General features: G+C 31.4%; 1 protein-coding gene across 1 annotated transcript; it reads left to right on the top strand.

Annotated features, from left to right (window-relative positions):
- Window positions 1-2,114: 2,114 nt before the first annotated feature.
- Window positions 2,115-11,657, top strand: LOC109135383 (uncharacterized). The gene is made up of 16 exons (XM_057395867.1): window positions 2,115-2,206; window positions 5,267-5,363; window positions 5,475-5,596; window positions 5,822-5,881; window positions 6,000-6,104; window positions 6,428-6,547; window positions 6,907-7,042; window positions 7,257-7,427; window positions 7,527-7,676; window positions 9,524-9,604; window positions 9,921-10,031; window positions 10,157-10,298; window positions 10,480-10,636; window positions 10,720-10,836; window positions 11,087-11,213; window positions 11,315-11,657. Exons 1-16 carry the CDS (start codon window positions 2,115-2,117, stop codon window positions 11,552-11,554), a joined length of 2,028 nt encoding a protein of 675 aa, XP_057251850.1. The 3' UTR covers window positions 11,555-11,657.
- The last annotated feature ends 1,176 nt before the right edge of the window (window positions 11,658-12,833 follow it).

The following is a 12,833-nucleotide window of genomic DNA, read 5'->3' as shown; positions in this document are numbered from 1 at the left end:
GACGGTTTATGATGTAATTTTCGCGGTCCAACCCAATCATTATTTTTATTACTAAATATTTTTAAATTATTAAATCTAATTATTAAAATAGTAATATTAATTTACTTCTTAGATATTATTGTTATTATATATCATCGTCAAGTATTAATATATTAATACAATAATATAAATAATTATTATTAATTATCATTACTATCATTAATTATATTATTATTATTAATTTATGATTATTAATATTATTTATTTATAACTATCATTTAAAAATATTCAAAATACTACTATTATTATTATTCATTATTATTACTTATCATTATAATTATTATTTAATATTCATATTATTATTGTTTAAAATATTATTTATATATTTATTACATTCAATTTTATTTAATGTAATATAATTCAATTCAATTTAATTCAATTCAATTCAGTTCAGTTCAGTTCAATTCAGTTCAGTTCAGTTCAGTAAGTTCAGTTTCATCAGTTCAGTTCAGCTCTGATAAGTTCAGTTCAGTTCAGTTCAGCTCCGATAAGTTCAGTTCAGTTCAGTTCAGCTTTGATAAGTTCAGTTCAGTTCAGCTGTTTTATGCCGAAGAGAACAGGCCCTAAAACTCCCTAACAGTTTCTTGTTTATGCACGCCTTTTAATATATTTGTATAGATTAACAAGTTCTAGTATTTTAGACACTAACTACTACTAATACATAAAATGGTATTATTATTATTGTTGTTATTATTATTGTTATTATTATTATTGTTACTATTACTATTGATATTATTACTACTACTACCTTTATTATTATTAATTAGTTAATTAATTAATAACATGGGCCATATTTCTCCTAATAATTGAATAGGAAATATTAATAATTGATTGGTTCATATATAGGAAGTTTAATAAATATATTTAATAGAGTAATTGAATTCCCTGCCAATAGAAACAAGTGAAAGATATCTTGCTCGAAATTGTTTGTCCTAAATCTTCGCCTAAGGAAATGAGTATATCCATCAAAAGAAAGGAAATGTTCTTATTAGATTTTCAATATGTGCCAATAGAATTATAGAAGATTTTCTGCCCTCAATCTCCCTATTTAAAAGCTTTGAACATGATTCCTTTATCTTATATTTTTCAATATATCTATATATATAGAGACAATTATCTTTTCTTCCAAGTACACTAAATATCTATTACATCGAGATTTCAGGTAAGAGTACAAATCATTTTGTGCAACTATATAAATTTCAATCAATTAGAAAAAAGTTCAGATTATAAGTTAACACCGATTTTAACGATGATGCATATCTAGCTAGCTAATTGGCTTGTTTAGCAACCAATTTGCTAACGATGATGCATATCTAGCTAGGTCATCGACTTCTTTATTAGTTGGTAATAAAAGCTATTGAATTGCTTCATTTAGTTAATTAGTTGTTTCATTATTTCTATATATGTTTGGTAAAATTAGTTACTATATGAGAGTTGTCAATCTGTTAAATGACGATTTTTTATTTTTGGTCAAAAAAAATTGCCCAATAGTCTTCTTTAATCAAAACTCTACATTTTGGTTGATAAATCAAAATAGTTGAAAAGCTACAGCTAAAATCTAAACGCCAGTAAAAAGGTTGGCCAATAGCCAATTTGATTATATTGATTGAATTTTCAAATTACAAGATCAAGTCAGAGCAATTATCCATGACCTAAAATTGGTCATAGCTTATTGTGACTTGATGGTCAAGTTATTCAAGATCAGAATAATGTATTTCCGCTTTCTTAAGATTCACTGTCAAATTGTTTTCTTTTTAACTTACTTCTCCGATCGAGTTGGAATGCTTGCAAAATTTGCATGGTTCTTTATTTCTTTCATTGAGGACCTATTTTTTATTAGGTTTGATTGGGAAGTAAAATTGGAGAATACCACACTTCGTTATCACCCAACATTTTGACTATCTACCTTATTATATGATCATGTAGATGCTCATTGAAGCTAAATAAAATCAGAGGATTATCCAAAAATACATATTTGGTTTCTTTACATAAAAATTTGGTTTATAAGGATTTATGAATAATTCAATATATAATTTTTTGTTCGTTTGAGAATTTTCAGGCATAAAATTTATAAAATGAAGATTGACAAAGTCAGCAAATGGAGGGGGCTTCTTTGGATATTATTTTTTGTCCAATTATTAATTGCAGGAGATTGTAGAGGGAAAACGTAAGTTACTTACAATTTGTGCCTTGCTAATTCATATTTTGATCACCTATGTTGTATTTTATATGCATGTCAATGGGTTGATGAATTCATGGCTCCAAATCTATTATATTGGCCATTCATTTCCAATTAAGATTATGTTTTCCTTAATTGAAATATAATCTTGAATAAAATAAACCTTAGATTATGATCTTATTGGATTATTTTCATAAAGTAATTTTCCTAGGATTATAAATTACTTTCTCCGATTTGTAAGTTTACCCACTTCTTTTCGCAAACACCCACAAACCTATCTATCTATACTACTAATATATTAAAAGACGTGCATACAATGTCAATAAATGAATATTATAACTATCCGGACAAACCAAGTAATGCTTGGTGTTACATCTATCTATACATCTATACATATATATTAAAAGGCGTGCGTGACAACGTCGATGCGCCACGTGGCACTCTCCTCCTGCCACTAGAATTTTGCCACGTGTCTGTTAACCAACAAAGTCAAGTGGTCATTATTTAAAAAATAATATGCTGAAGCCTGGGCTCGAACCTTTGACCTTACGTAATTGTTTTCAAAGAATCACCATCTCATCTAGCATCTCTTAATGATACATGTTTCCACAAAATCAAAAATATGTGTTGTAATTAATTAATGTTATTAAACATATCCCTTGCATCCTTAGAAATAAATAAATTTGCATGTTCATTAAAATTAATTATCTATGCATGATATCATTTGAAGAGCAGTGTTGACCACTAAAGTACTACCCCTAGGGAGTTTTAATTCATGTAATCTATTACAATAAAATATTTAGAAATTGCGTAGTATAGGATTTGATCCCGAGACCTCGACTACATATACTACAGTCTTAACCACTAGGCTAAGTTGTATTTATTATTGTTATTATAATAAAGTATTATATTACTAATATATTAAAAGACGTGCATACAATGTCAATAAATGAATATTATAACTATCCGGACAAACCAAGTAATGTTTGGTGTTACATTTATAAAGTAAAATGTCAATAAATGAATATTATAACTACCCGGACATAGCATGGATCTAAAAAGTATTTTATCCTAAAACTCTATGCGAAAAGAAGGTATATATAATAGTTCATTTAATAATTTGCCTAATATTCTACAAACCTTCATTAATAGTGTTAACAAAATGTATAAACTCCAAAAGAAAGAAAATGATATTTTTTAAATTAGGCTTCGATCGATTTATTTTATATTTTTATGGGTTAGTCAAACTGATAGAATTAGTGGTGCACACGGAAGTTTTGTTGGATCCAAATAGTATCATAAAATTGCATTTTCATTGATAATTAATTGTACAAGTGTGTTTGTAAGAGCTCATGTCTCTCTTTCAACTTGGTAGAACCCTTTGTTTCTACCTTTTCCTAATATCTTGGGTGGAGCTCACTTGTTTTTTTGCCCCCCCCCCCTTAACTCATACACATACAACATATTTATAGTTGTTGTACCTTGGTTTCTAGATTTTTCTAGACCTTGATATTTCTAACACACACTCAAATATTCTAAACTTAGATTTTTTTACATAGATATTTTACAAGATTTTTCTAGACAATTTAAGACATGCATATAAGATTTTTCCTTACATTACATGACCTATCTAGAATTTTCTAGATTAACTTTCATCACCCCCCCTTAATCTTGAAAATTCTTGTACTTCAAATTATTCTTCCGTTGATGCCCTTGTCATCAACAATCTCCGATCTTGATTTTTCTTTTTGTCTTTGTATTGGTACTCCTGTCACCAACTTTAGCTTGACTTCCTTTTTTATTATTTTTTCTTATCGATAAAAGTATTACCATCTTCCTTACTCTTTCTTACTGATGCTCCTGTCACCAGCAATTCTGCTCCTTGAAATTGTCTCTTTTTGTGAATATTTTTGGTGCTCATGTCACCAAATATTTATGCTAATGCACTTGTCATTAGCAACCTTTAAACACTTTCTTCTTCAAATCTTTTTTTCTCCAGCATTTAATAAAATTTTTCCATTTTCAAATATTTTTCTTCAACATTTTTTTACTAAAAATTTTCATTTTTTCTATTCTTATAGATGTTCATGTCATCAACCTCCCCCATAATTTCTTTGTTAGTGATCATGTCACTAACTAAACTATTTCTCAATTCTTTTTAATCTTTCATTCACATACCATTTCATTTTTAATTTTTCCTCAAGCTTTTATCCTTAATGCATCTTCACAATTTTTTTTTATCTTCACCTTTAATTTAAATTCTTCCACATATTTTAAATTTGACACTTACCTCAACTTCTTTTACCTTGCTTCAACCGTCAACTTGATAATTTGCATCTTCTATCTCCTTCTTGCTATTCGAATGTTGGCGTTATCACGTTCCGGCTCTGATACCATGATTATAATTAGGGAAGAGTGGTGGACTATTTCATGAGGAAAAAGCTAAATGCAGCCCTAAGGGCTGCATATAAGAAGCTAAAAATGGAAAAAACAAGCATTAACTGATCATTTATTACATAGATTAATGCAAACTTTTGTCATAAATTTACAACTAAATTCCATTTTAAGCAATGTATTTATGTCTTATATGCAGCCCTTAGGGCTGCATATAGCATAACCCATTTCATGAAATAGTTTCTTTTATTCATTGCTTGAAAATGAGTTACATGACCTCTTGGGTATTTATAGACCCAATATACATCATCTAGATTTTTCTACTAAGTTCCACTAATTAGATATTTAACTTAGATTTTTTTAGACTTTTATATTTCTAACACACACTAAAATATTCTAAACTTAGATTTTTTTTACATAGATATTTTACAAGATTTTTCTAGACAATTTAAGACATGCATATAAGATTTTTCCTTACATAACATGACCTATCTAAAATTTTCTAGATTAACTTTCATCACAAACCAATAAGCAAGAATAGGATTAGTCTACAAAATTAAAGGGTTAAGATTCCATTAATTATAATGACTACAATATAATTGTAGCTATTGAATAGTCATCCAAAATTAATCCTCTTGTCTATATAATTCGTAGTAAGGCACCAGCGGGACGCAAACCAACTGCAAATCCAAATGCACAACCAACTGCAAATCCAAATGGTGGTGTTCGGGTTAATGCAACTGCCAAGCAAGTAAGAATAACTCTTCGATTTTAAGACATACATGAGTTTCACCCTTCAATAACTATAATAATATTAAATATTGAACTGCAATTCAATAATACCTACAACATAATCATGTAGGTTGTGTTGGACAACGGCATTGTTCAACTCACCTTACAAGTTCCACAGGGCTACATTATCGGAATACGATATGGTGGCTTAGAAAATATACTTGCTGTTTCGAATCGACCATCTGATAGAGGGTATATTTTCTTGTTTATGTAGTTTATAATATGAGTTTTGTTTACGTACATTAATACTATCTCAATTTTAAAATGTTTGTCAATTTATCCCATTAGAAACATTAGTTAAGTTTAATTAAAATTGTATCTATATTATGTAACGACTTATAGTATTTTGAATTTTGGACATATATAATAACTTGAGTCACATTTTTATCTCATCTAATTAATGGTTAATTTATACAGGTACTGGGATATAGCATCAACTAATTCTGACGACAACGATAGAACAGATGATCAAATACGGTATTACTACTACTTTTTGGATCTAATTATAGTATTGCCACTAGTTTAATTAAAATTGCATATCTTAATGTGACAATTAATTCCGAAAGGATGTAATATAATATATGTTACTTTACAGGCTTGTAGGAGCAAGTTTTAAAATTATAAAACAAACTGAGGATCAGGCAGAGATTTCATTTCTTTGTCCGAAGACGTCAAAGGTTCCACTACAAGTAGATTATAGGTATATATATATCCATGCAAACACCTTATCATAACAAGGGTATATATAGGAGACATATATATACTTCCTCCGTTTTTTTACATGTTACACTTTTCAGATTACGTACTCCTAGGTAATTATTGAGAGCAGAGAGATAGAAAGAAAGAAATCAAAAGGGTGCCATGTAAACATGTGATAGGAGAGAGTTAGAGAGAAATTATTATCCAAAATAAAAGTGTAACATCTAATTTGAAATTTCCTAATATAAAAAGTTTTAAAAAACGGAGGAAGTAAGTGAAACTTGAATATAAGATTATAACTTTTGTTATTATATGATTATGTAGGTATATATTACTTCGTGGTCGCTCTGGATTCTACTCTTATGCTATATTCACGCGCGATAAAGGAACGCCTGCTACGGATGTGCAATATATAAGGACGGTTCATAAGCTTGACACTCAGAAGTAAGGCCATTTTAGGTTATGTATTTACCACAAGTATTTGGTTGCGAACTTATAATAACTTATTTTTAGATATTAAAAACTATCCTTAAAATTAGTACGGACTCTCGTAATGCAAATATAATATGGTCACTTCATTCTCATAATAAATTATTTCAAGTGCACTTTATTTAAGATTTTGCCACTTCATTGACGTGGTTTGTGTAAATATGAGTAAATTAAATGGAGCACCAAGCACATGTCGCTATATATTAATTTGGGTTTTGCCTCGATTTTTCTCTTGTTTACTAACCAACCTCTTTCTCATTCAGCTTTTTAAATATAATTAAGTTTCTTAGACTAGAAGATAATTGTTTTTTCAGGTTTCTATATATGGCAGTTTCGGATAAGTTACAAAGAGTCATGCCAATGAATCGAGACCGTGAGACTGGTAAGCCTTTGGCCTACAAAGAAGCTGTTCATTTGACAAATCCAACCAATCCAAAAATAAAAGGAGAGGTATTTTCATATTGTAACTTTTTGGACTTTGTGCTTTCAATAAATAATCAATGTTTTAATTACCTTAATTATTTGTTTTATGTTCATTATTTCACTTCAAGTAATAGAGTCAAATTCAATTCAAATTAAAATTTTTAGACAAGTACCAGTATGCACGTGGTTAAATTTATAACATTTTAAACCCTAACATAGTAACATGCATATGGTTATTTAGGTTGATGACAAGTATCAGTATGCATTTGATCACAAAGATAACAAGTTACATGGGTGGGTTTGCACCGATCCTTCAGTTGGAATTTGGCTCATAACACCAAGTGATGAATTCCGAACAAGAGGTCCTCATAAACAAGATCTTACATCTCATGTTGGCCCAAATATGCTTTCTGTATGTACTCAAGCTATGAACTTCAACCATTAATTCCTTAATTCTATCATCAAAAGCTTTTTGTGCAACTTTTATGATCCATTCTACCATTTTCGACAGGTGTTTCATAGTATTCATTACGCTGGACCCGACTTGATAATGAAGTTCACAAATGGTGAGCCATGGAAAAAGGTATATGGACCATATTTTGTGCATTTGAATTCTGGGAAAGGAGATCCTCGTGCACTATGGCAAGAAGCAAAGAATCAGGTATATAAATATGACCATATAGTGTTCAATTGCTTTGAAACCATATTATAAAAGAAAAAAAGTTAGATACATATATATATATATATATATATATATATATATAGGGGTAGGATCCGCTGAAAACAACTCTAATCTGAAAACTGAAAACAAGGGTAACTTTTACCACTTTTAGGGTAACTTTATATACTTTAGGGGTAACTTTTGCCAGTTTTAGGGTAACTTCATTATATGAAGGATAACTTTATATATTTCAAGGGCAACTTTATATATTATAAGGGTAACTTTTAGTACGTTTAGGATAACTTTATTATATCATAATTAATTTTCATCTTTCTAGGGTAACTTTGAGTATTATAAGGATAACTTTGAGTATTATAAGGGTAACTTTAACTATATGTCTATATCATAGTACTACGGTTAACTTTTAATTCTTGATATTCATCACCTTCTTCTTCAAATTCTCTCATCATGAATGAAGCTGCTTCTTAAGGAGATATTAATTTCACCAGATTTTTCTTCTTTTGAGGATCTTGGGAGAAATAATTTACCTTTCCATACTGTGAAACAATGAGTACTGTGCAATCCTTCCTAAGGGTAGTTCAACCATGAAAAATCAGTTGATTCATCTTTGGTTAAGTCTAGGTATCTTCCATGAACATGATACAAGCAACATGAACATGGGTGAAGATTGCATTAAAAAGCTGTTGGGTAATTCGCTTCTCCAATCTTTCTGTTTTTCAAAAAATCACATGGTACAGAGCAACCAAGTTCAATCCTGGATCTTCTTCGCTTCAAATTGAAGTTCTAATTTTCTTGATTTTTTTTCTCGAAATTTCTCAGATCATTTTTTCTTCTGCTCGAAATTTTTCTACTTTCTCGGAGTTCTTATTTCTCGATTGATCTTCGTCTTTCCATTAATTCGATTCGTTTCAATTGAATTTCTTCTTTCTTAGAATTACTCGAAATTTCTCGCACCTTTTTCTCGAATTTTCTCACATTTTTTCTCGAAAATTCTCTCAGATTTTTCGCATCTTAGTTGATTGTTGTAGTTCAATCTTACCTTAATTGATTCCAATAGATTAAGTTGAATCAATTCGTTTCTCGGAATCTTTATTTGTTCAATTTCAAATTCTTGATTTGAATTTCTCAAATTCCTCGAGAATTTCTCACAAGAAAAATGGCAGAAAATAGTGAAATTAAGGGAAGATTTTGCCTTTGAATTATGCATACCTATCATGAATTTGCTTAAGTTCCTAGAAATGAAATGGTGAGAGGAGAGAGAAAATGGAGATTCTCCATTGTTGTATGATGAATTTGTGGTCCGGAGAGAGAAAGGGAATTGCAAAAGTTGGGTTGTGGTATTGTGCATGACAGTAATGGCACACAATAATTCCCAGCCGCGGGATCATCTAATTAAGTTATTCAATGGCTTAGATCTTCTGTTTTCAGTTTTCAGCTTTATGGGTGTTTTCACAAGATCTCATTCCTATATATATATAAATATATATATATGTATGGTCAGTCTTCTTATAACTATACAAATTGTAGTCACCATCAATAAAAATATCCAAATTATGTACTTTTATATCATAATGGGATGTGTTCTCAAAATAATTCAACAACTCTGATTCGCTAGGTATAGAGGGCAAGATAAATAGATAAACAAATGAAACAAAATAACCAATTTAACAAGTTATCACTCATTTGGTATCAAGGCTTTTTTTCCTAGCCAGAATTATTCAAATATTATTCATGGTTGAGAACTTGAGATTAATCTTATGAGATCTAGACGTATATCACTTTGATTAGATATGCGTGTCCCCTTAAATTAAGTTTCGTCATTTCAGCTGCAAGAGGAACTTAAGAGTTGGCCTTACGAATTCCCAGTATCCGAAGATTTTCCAAAGGCAAATCAACGTGGATCGGTTGTGGTAAATTGCTCGTCAAAGATGGGTATTTCCTTGAATCATTCTGATTTCTTACATGATTTAATTGGTAGTTCATAACAAATAGCATCAATTCCAATATAATTTTACACAAATTCATTAAAAATACAGTGGTTTGTTACATTCTATCCTTGAATCATTCTGATTTCTTACATGATTTATTTGGTAGTTCATAACAAATAGCATCAATTCCAATATAATTTTACACAAACTCATTTAAATTACAGTGGTTTTTTACATTCTATTTATTCATTGAGCTATCAGAGTTTATATGCAACTTAATTAATGCGCAGTTAAGGAGTTAATTTTTTTTATGAATGATAGATCTAAACCACCAGTACCAGCGAATTTAGGATGGGTTGGTTTGGCACAACCTGGAGAAGTGGGCTCATGGCAAAGTGAAATGAAAGTAAGAAAGAAATGACATCAATAGTTTACTATCGTGAAATTTAGAATATTGACCTTTTTTTCTATGAGGATTAAAGAGTTCATGATATTGTGAAATAGAGAACTAATTATCTTTAAGTGCAACAGGGTTATCAATTTTGGGCTCAGACTGATCGTGAAGGAAAGTTTACGATACCAAATGTTCATGTTGGCAAGTACAACCTTTATGCATGGGCTCCAGGATTCATAGGAGATTACAAATCTGCATCCGAAATTGACATTGCACCAGGTATTGACAATCAAATATGCTTATATTTCATGATATTGTGCTATATTTTCCTCTCTCTATATATTGCACGTAACACCTTGATTTTGACACTATTTTTGTATTAAAATTGCCATATCATGGCCCTTGTTTTTTTTACTATTACAAACATGCCTACATTACATTTAGTTTCCTTCAAATGCAGGGAAGCAAATCAACTTGGGTGATCAAGTATACACGCCCCCACGAAGTGGAGAGACACTATGGGAAATCGGTTTCCCGGACCGTAGTGCAGCTGAGTTCTTTGTGCCAGACCCAAGTCCGAACTTTGCCAACCCAATATTAAATGATCAGGAAAACAAGTTAGTTTTTACACACTTCTTTTCTTCATTTCTTATCTTAACTTTAGGATTCATTATATTGAAGCCTTTTTTTTAACCAATAGGTACAGACAATATGGTCTATGGGATCGTTACTCAGAGATTTACCCTAAGCAAGATCTTACTTACACTATTGGTGTTAGTAATCATACCAAGGATTGGTTTTACGCTCATGTGTTAAGGTACGTACTTCGTAGTTCATACCAGCTGACTGAACATCTACAGATTTTGAATTATGGACATTGTTTTATCAGAATTACCATAATAATTTCAACTACGACTATTCCTGGAAAGTCGGACAATCTCAATTATGGAGGATGCCTTGTCGAGATTATTGTAGACTAGTTGAGATTCTTATGAAAAATCTGGTTCTAAGTGGAACACTTCTGGTGAATTTTTCTTATTTTAGTAAGCTTAATTCTCTGGTTGTAGGAAGACAGGACCAGAGATATATCAACCAACCGTATGGCAGGTTGTATTCCCCTTAAAGGATGTTGTTCCCAATGGTAACTATACATTACAGATCGCGCTAGCAGCTGCAAATTTTGCTGCACTACAGGTAGGCAAATCGTTCACATTCCTTTCGTGCAATCAATCACTTGATATTTCTAATGTTTTCTCTTTCGTTGCAATATTTACCTTTTACACTATAATTTTCAGGTTAGGGTCAACAACCCTGACTCAATTGCCGTTTTCTCAACATCATTAGTAGGAAAGGACAATGCAATCGCAAGACATGGGATTCACGGATTGTATCAACTATACAGCATAGGTATACCGGGCAATTTGCTTAAGAGTGGACAAAACACTATCTTTCTCAGGCAACCTAGGAATAATGGAAAGTTCTGCGGATTTATGTATGATTATGTACGTTTAGAAGGACCTGCATCTCCTAAGTAATTGTTGTAAAAAATTTCAAAGTATAAAGGGTATATTGCTTAATAGTGGAAAAAACACCATCTTTCTTAGGCAATCTAGGTATATAGCAACAAAAAAAAAATTCTACGACCTTTTGTATGATTATATATATAGTTTAGAACGACCTTCATGTACTAAGGAATCACTATAAGAATTTTCTAAGTATATATGAAGGAATGCAGCAACCCTTTTGGTGTTGTCATAGTAATAAGACAGCTCTCTAGTTGCACTTGTATATGCTATTTATTCTGCTCTTCAAATTTTGTGCCTCTATAACTAAATTCTACTGCAAATTTGCAAAAATGTACACAGTTTCAACAATATGTATATACAAAAACTTATTACTATACAAAGTAGTTTGAATGATGATTCTAACTGCTAATAAATTATCGAAGTAATCACGCGTACTGATGCATAAACTCTATTTTCTCATAACAAGGCTAAGAACAAGGACCTTCTAAATGTAGATAATAATACATATAACACCACATAAAGGATTTGCAGAAGTGTGTTCATTCCATTCTGAAGCAATGAGCCTAATACATCAAAGCAGTCCCTTTGTCAAGACGCCCCGCATTACGCGCACGCAAGCGCTCCTCATACCAATCATGGTTGCCGTGAATTTTAAAACAAGTATTGATTTCATGTCCCTTTTTGTTTACAATGAGAGAAAACAAGTTTTGACTTATCAATGCGCGTGAAGCGAGTCTTGCCACGATCAGATTGAACGTAAAAAGCATGAACATTGTCATTTACCCAATTACCCCTTTATCTCGAGAATCAGCCCGAGATTGTTCCTCTTGGATCAATGTTTGATAGGCTCGATTAGTGTCACCAAGAGGTTGTTGTGAAAATTATTTGGTGCGCATAACCCCATAAATCGTGCTATCGAGACCAATGACAAACTGGCGGAAAATCTATTCTCTATCTCTCGCCAGTTTCGCACCCAGACCACAATCACACTTGTGGCACTTGCATGAGGGAAAAGGGATTCAAACGAGCCAACTCATCATAATATCCTATGAGTTCAAAGTAATACTGATCATAATATCCCATGGTTGAATCCGACTCCCTCCTACCTAAAGACTAAAGTGATAACGGTGGTTCTCATCAACTCCATGTCATTTCGAGCCTTAGCAAAGAGCAGTACCAATGCGGTCATCCTATCTTGACTTCATTGCCCCATGCGACAGTTGGGATCGATGTCTTGGAGGAGGCAAGAGGGAGAAGAAACCCACGCGAAGCCGAGATGGCTCTTTGG

This window comes from Beta vulgaris, chromosome 6, assembly GCF_026745355.1.
Source record: "Beta vulgaris subsp. vulgaris cultivar EL10 chromosome 6, EL10.2, whole genome shotgun sequence".
In the NCBI taxonomy this organism is placed as follows: Eukaryota; Viridiplantae; Streptophyta; class Magnoliopsida; order Caryophyllales; family Amaranthaceae; genus Beta; species Beta vulgaris.
The sequence above is the reverse complement of the archived record's forward strand: the minus strand, read 5'-3'. Positions and strand labels throughout refer to the sequence as shown.

Excerpts from the sequence above, each read along its gene's own strand:
- LOC109135383 (XM_057395867.1), top strand. The coding sequence starts at position 2,115 with ATGAAGATTGACAAAGTCAGCAAATGGAGGGGGCTTCTTTGGATATTA. Across the intron at positions 6,105-6,427 it reads CCACTACAAGTAGATTATAG|GTATATATTACTTCGTGGTC; the intron begins GTATATATATAT and ends ATGATTATGTAG. Across the intron at positions 7,043-7,256 it reads ATCCAAAAATAAAAGGAGAG|GTTGATGACAAGTATCAGTA; the intron begins GTATTTTCATAT and ends ATGGTTATTTAG.